General features: G+C 35.5%; 1 protein-coding gene across 1 annotated transcript in view; it reads left to right on the forward strand.

Moving 5' to 3' along the window:
- Nucleotides 1-3,774, forward strand: part of LOC111088913 — a gene marked incomplete at its 5' end in the record, with an annotated part of 68,226 nt that overhangs the window by 25,957 nt on the left and 38,495 nt on the right. Inside the window, 2 exons of the mRNA XM_022400212.1 lie at nt 591-769; nt 3,057-3,192. Coding sequence (XP_022255920.1) covers nt 591-769; nt 3,057-3,192 — 315 coding nt within the window. The remainder of the gene's footprint in view (nt 1-590; nt 770-3,056; nt 3,193-3,774) is intronic.

Raw genomic sequence — 3,774 nt, forward strand, 5'->3', positions numbered from 1 at the left:
CAAACAATACACCACTATTATTTCGTTTACGGTCTGGCGAAACAAAGTTAGCACGTGTGATAACCCTACGCCCATTTTATCGCGAGAATACATTCTTTCAAAGGAATGGAACAATCTCTTAAATACTTTGTGGTGCCATAAATATTAGGCGATCTACATCAATTTTAGTTATTCTCAGAACACGCGCCATCGGTCCAACACGAAGTGTTTTTTTTCCTTTATCATCACCGTGGATTATCCACAGGTCTATACTAGTATATATATATATATATATATATTCATTAAGATATTTGTGTCTGTAATATAAAATAAGGTTGTTAGTTACATTACTGAAAGGGTTAAGTTTTATGTAAAATTTAAAAGACTTGTGATTCGTTGTTGTTTAATCAGGGACACTTCAGCAGGTTTGATCGGTTAAATGCGTTTTATATTTATATTAAGATATATATTTTTAGGTAACAAATGCGAAGGTAAAATTTACTTTTCTATTGCTACTTATTAAAGTTTTCATGCATAATATTTTCATTGCATATAAAACAACGAACAAGTCAATGCGCAACTGACCTGTGTTCTCTGTCCTTCTTATACAGATCCTACTTGTGTCAGTATAGCAAACACACTGACAATTCAGCTTGGAAGAGAACCTGATCTTATACCTGATGACGTATTAACCTTTCTGCCTGGCAACGGACTCTACAACCGAGATGTTCCTCCTGAGTTAGGGTTAGAAGCCACTGGAATGATTACGGTAGAAGAGGCAGTCAGTCCGGTATGTCATGTCCTTTACTGAGGAAATAGTAGTTATAGAGAGCGCTGTTTTTCGATGATACTGATTATAGCTCAGGAAGAAAGAGTGATGACAGAAGGCGGAATTGAACCAAAGCTATTTATAATAGTTCAAAGTATTAAGATATCATTACTAAGGTGTATGATGTTAATTAAAGAGTGATGCTGTTAGTCTGATGATAGTAAGAATAGTTCAAATAATATTACTGCAGAAGAAATTAGTTTAGTAAGCAATATTATTTAATGAGGGGGCATTTATGGTAGAGAGCGCTGTCAGTCTGGCAGTATTAATTATAGTTCTAGGAAAGATTACAGCAAAAGAGATTGTCAGTGTGTTATGGTATTTTTTTTATAGTGGTAGAGGGCGCTGTCCATCCAGCAATATTAATAATAGTTTGACCAGAATAGTGTCGATCCGCTGAAAACCCATTATCCAAAAGAGAAAACAAAAGGGATAGCAGGAATAGAGAGTACTGTTGTCAGTTCTATAAGGTTAAAATATACCAATGGATGGTGCACGTGCAGTAAATTGCACTTTCTGACAATTCATCGCTTCTATTGCTAGTTATATAATTCCTGATGCAGATTCCTTATTAAAATATTTAATTAACGAAGCGTGAATCCATTACTTGTTTTATTGTTATGTTCAAAGCTGCAGCACATTGGGCTATTAGTGCTGAGCCCATCGCAAGGATCATACCCTGAATTTTATGTAACTTCATAAAATTGAATTCGCGATGAGTTACTTGTATATATACTTCGATTAATCCGTTATTTTATACTTGGTCTATGCTTCTCTTAGAGCCTACGGTATTTCAGTTAGATAACTTAAGTTAAAATAGTTGTACATGTTTTTCACTTTGTTAGGCTTAGACTGACCAATATTACACTATTCGGAATGTTAAGTATGTTTTGTTTGTTTGTAGTTAAGCATAAAGCTACACAATGGGCTATCTGTGTTGTGCCCACCACGGGTATCGAAACCCAAATTCTAGCGTTGTAAGTCCGCAGGTATACCGCTGTGCCACTGGGAGGCGTTAAGTACGTAATCGTTTACATACATTATAGACATAAAATATTCACGGAATCAAAGTGGCATACGTCAACCATAGAATTGCGTCTGGAATCCACTTGTTTTTGAAACACAATTTCTTTCAGTATTAATACACCAAATTGTTTATGGTCCATGAGTTTGTTAATAATAGAGTCCCTAATAACACGTGAGTCACGTAATAAAATCTTAAACAGGAATGCCATTAGTATTATAATTAATCCTTGTAATCACTGCTGGGGTTACTCCCCTGTAATTTTATACAGAAAACAATGAAGCTTGTTCATCTATACTGGCCAGTTCTTTACACTGAGTGTTGTCACAGGCAACCCCCTAAAAAAACAACAACCATAAAAATACTTAATATGATTTGATTTATGGATCCTACCGGTAGTGAACGGTATACAAAACAAGTCAGTCATTTGGAGGTTAAAGTTTTTCAAGTATATAAAGTTATTCTTAACACCAGTTAGACAGATTTTACGTTCATTATCTTAAGTTTCGTTTGAGTCTATTCTTTAACACATATTTGACTCCTGCTTTGCGTATTCTAAATATCAAGAGACAATCCTAGGTTTTCTTTAAATAAGAGATAATTATACTATGTTTATAATACAGAATTGCTGTTATTTCAGAGTTAAAGGCGTCCGTTTAAACATATATTGCAGCGGTACTTACTAAATATATAGATTTTAGATTTATTTCTCATTGGGAATTTATAGCATCTGTTGGTATGTTATGCATATTCACAATAACCTAGGCCTAACATGGCCTGATAGTTAGAGCGCTCGACTCGTAGTCTGCGGGTCGCGAATTCGAATCCCGTCACCGAACATATTTGTTCTTTCAGCAGTGGAGGCGTTATAACGTGATGGTTAACCCCATTTTTCTTTGGTAAAAGAGTAGCCCAAGAATTGGCGGTGAGAGGTGATGACTAGCTGCCTTCCCTCTAGTCTATCGCTTCTAAGTTATGGATGCCTAGTGCTGACAGCCCTCGAGTAGCTTTTCGCGAAATTCTAAAGACAAACAAAGGATTTAATTACAAAATTAAAGAAAAAAACAACCAAAAACAGCACGTCGAAAAAAAGACTCTATCTCATATTTTCGATATTTTATTCATTATTATTTATGTCACATCAGCCGTTTGTTTTTCTCTCTGAAAATTGATTGATCAAAATAAATATTATGTTTATATAACTTCATTTTAAACTCTGAACAGTTTACTCCATATTTTGAACTGTTCGGCCCAAGAGAGGTTTGTGGAGGAAACATTAACATCACAGTAACTGACGTCACAGCTGACGGATGCCATGAGATGGATTACTTCCAGACTATTCTACCGACCGATACTTCAGGTAAACGACTCTAATAATGCAATAAAACGTTAAGTGTTGTAACTGTTTTTTTTTATCGATTTTATATTTCCGATCAAGTATCGTGTTGTATAGCTGTGTTAGTTCAAGTATAAACCTAGTGTACAGTTATGTACTCTTCGCGACAAATAGAGATTCGAGGACCTAGTATGTGGAAGAACAGGAGTAGTGATTTGTAATGATGGAACGTAAGAGGCAAGACCGAGGAAGACAAAAAGAAAGCTAATTGTTTGGTGGTGGAACTATTGTAAATGTTGCTCTTAGTTTTACGTTAAAATATATGTAGGAATAGGTGATGAGGAAATTGATCTGTAAGAAAAATCTAAAAACTGTATTTAAGTGAAAATGGCAAGCCAAAACACACGTGATTAGCAGAGCAATATTTAATAAAGAGGAAACTCTAGAGTTAATCTGTCTTTCTGGAAGTCTGAGCTAATCTGTTTGAAAACGCCAAACCACATTCACAATTCATACTTTCTCTATGGTCGACCAATCAGCATGGCTAGGTGGATAAGGCGCTCGAATCGCAATCTGAGGATCGCGGGTTCGAATCTCCGTCACACC

This window comes from Limulus polyphemus, unplaced genomic scaffold (genome assembly GCF_000517525.1).
Source record: "Limulus polyphemus unplaced genomic scaffold, Limulus_polyphemus-2.1.2 Scaffold4721, whole genome shotgun sequence".
Lineage (NCBI taxonomy): Eukaryota > Metazoa > Arthropoda > Merostomata > Xiphosura > Limulidae > Limulus > Limulus polyphemus.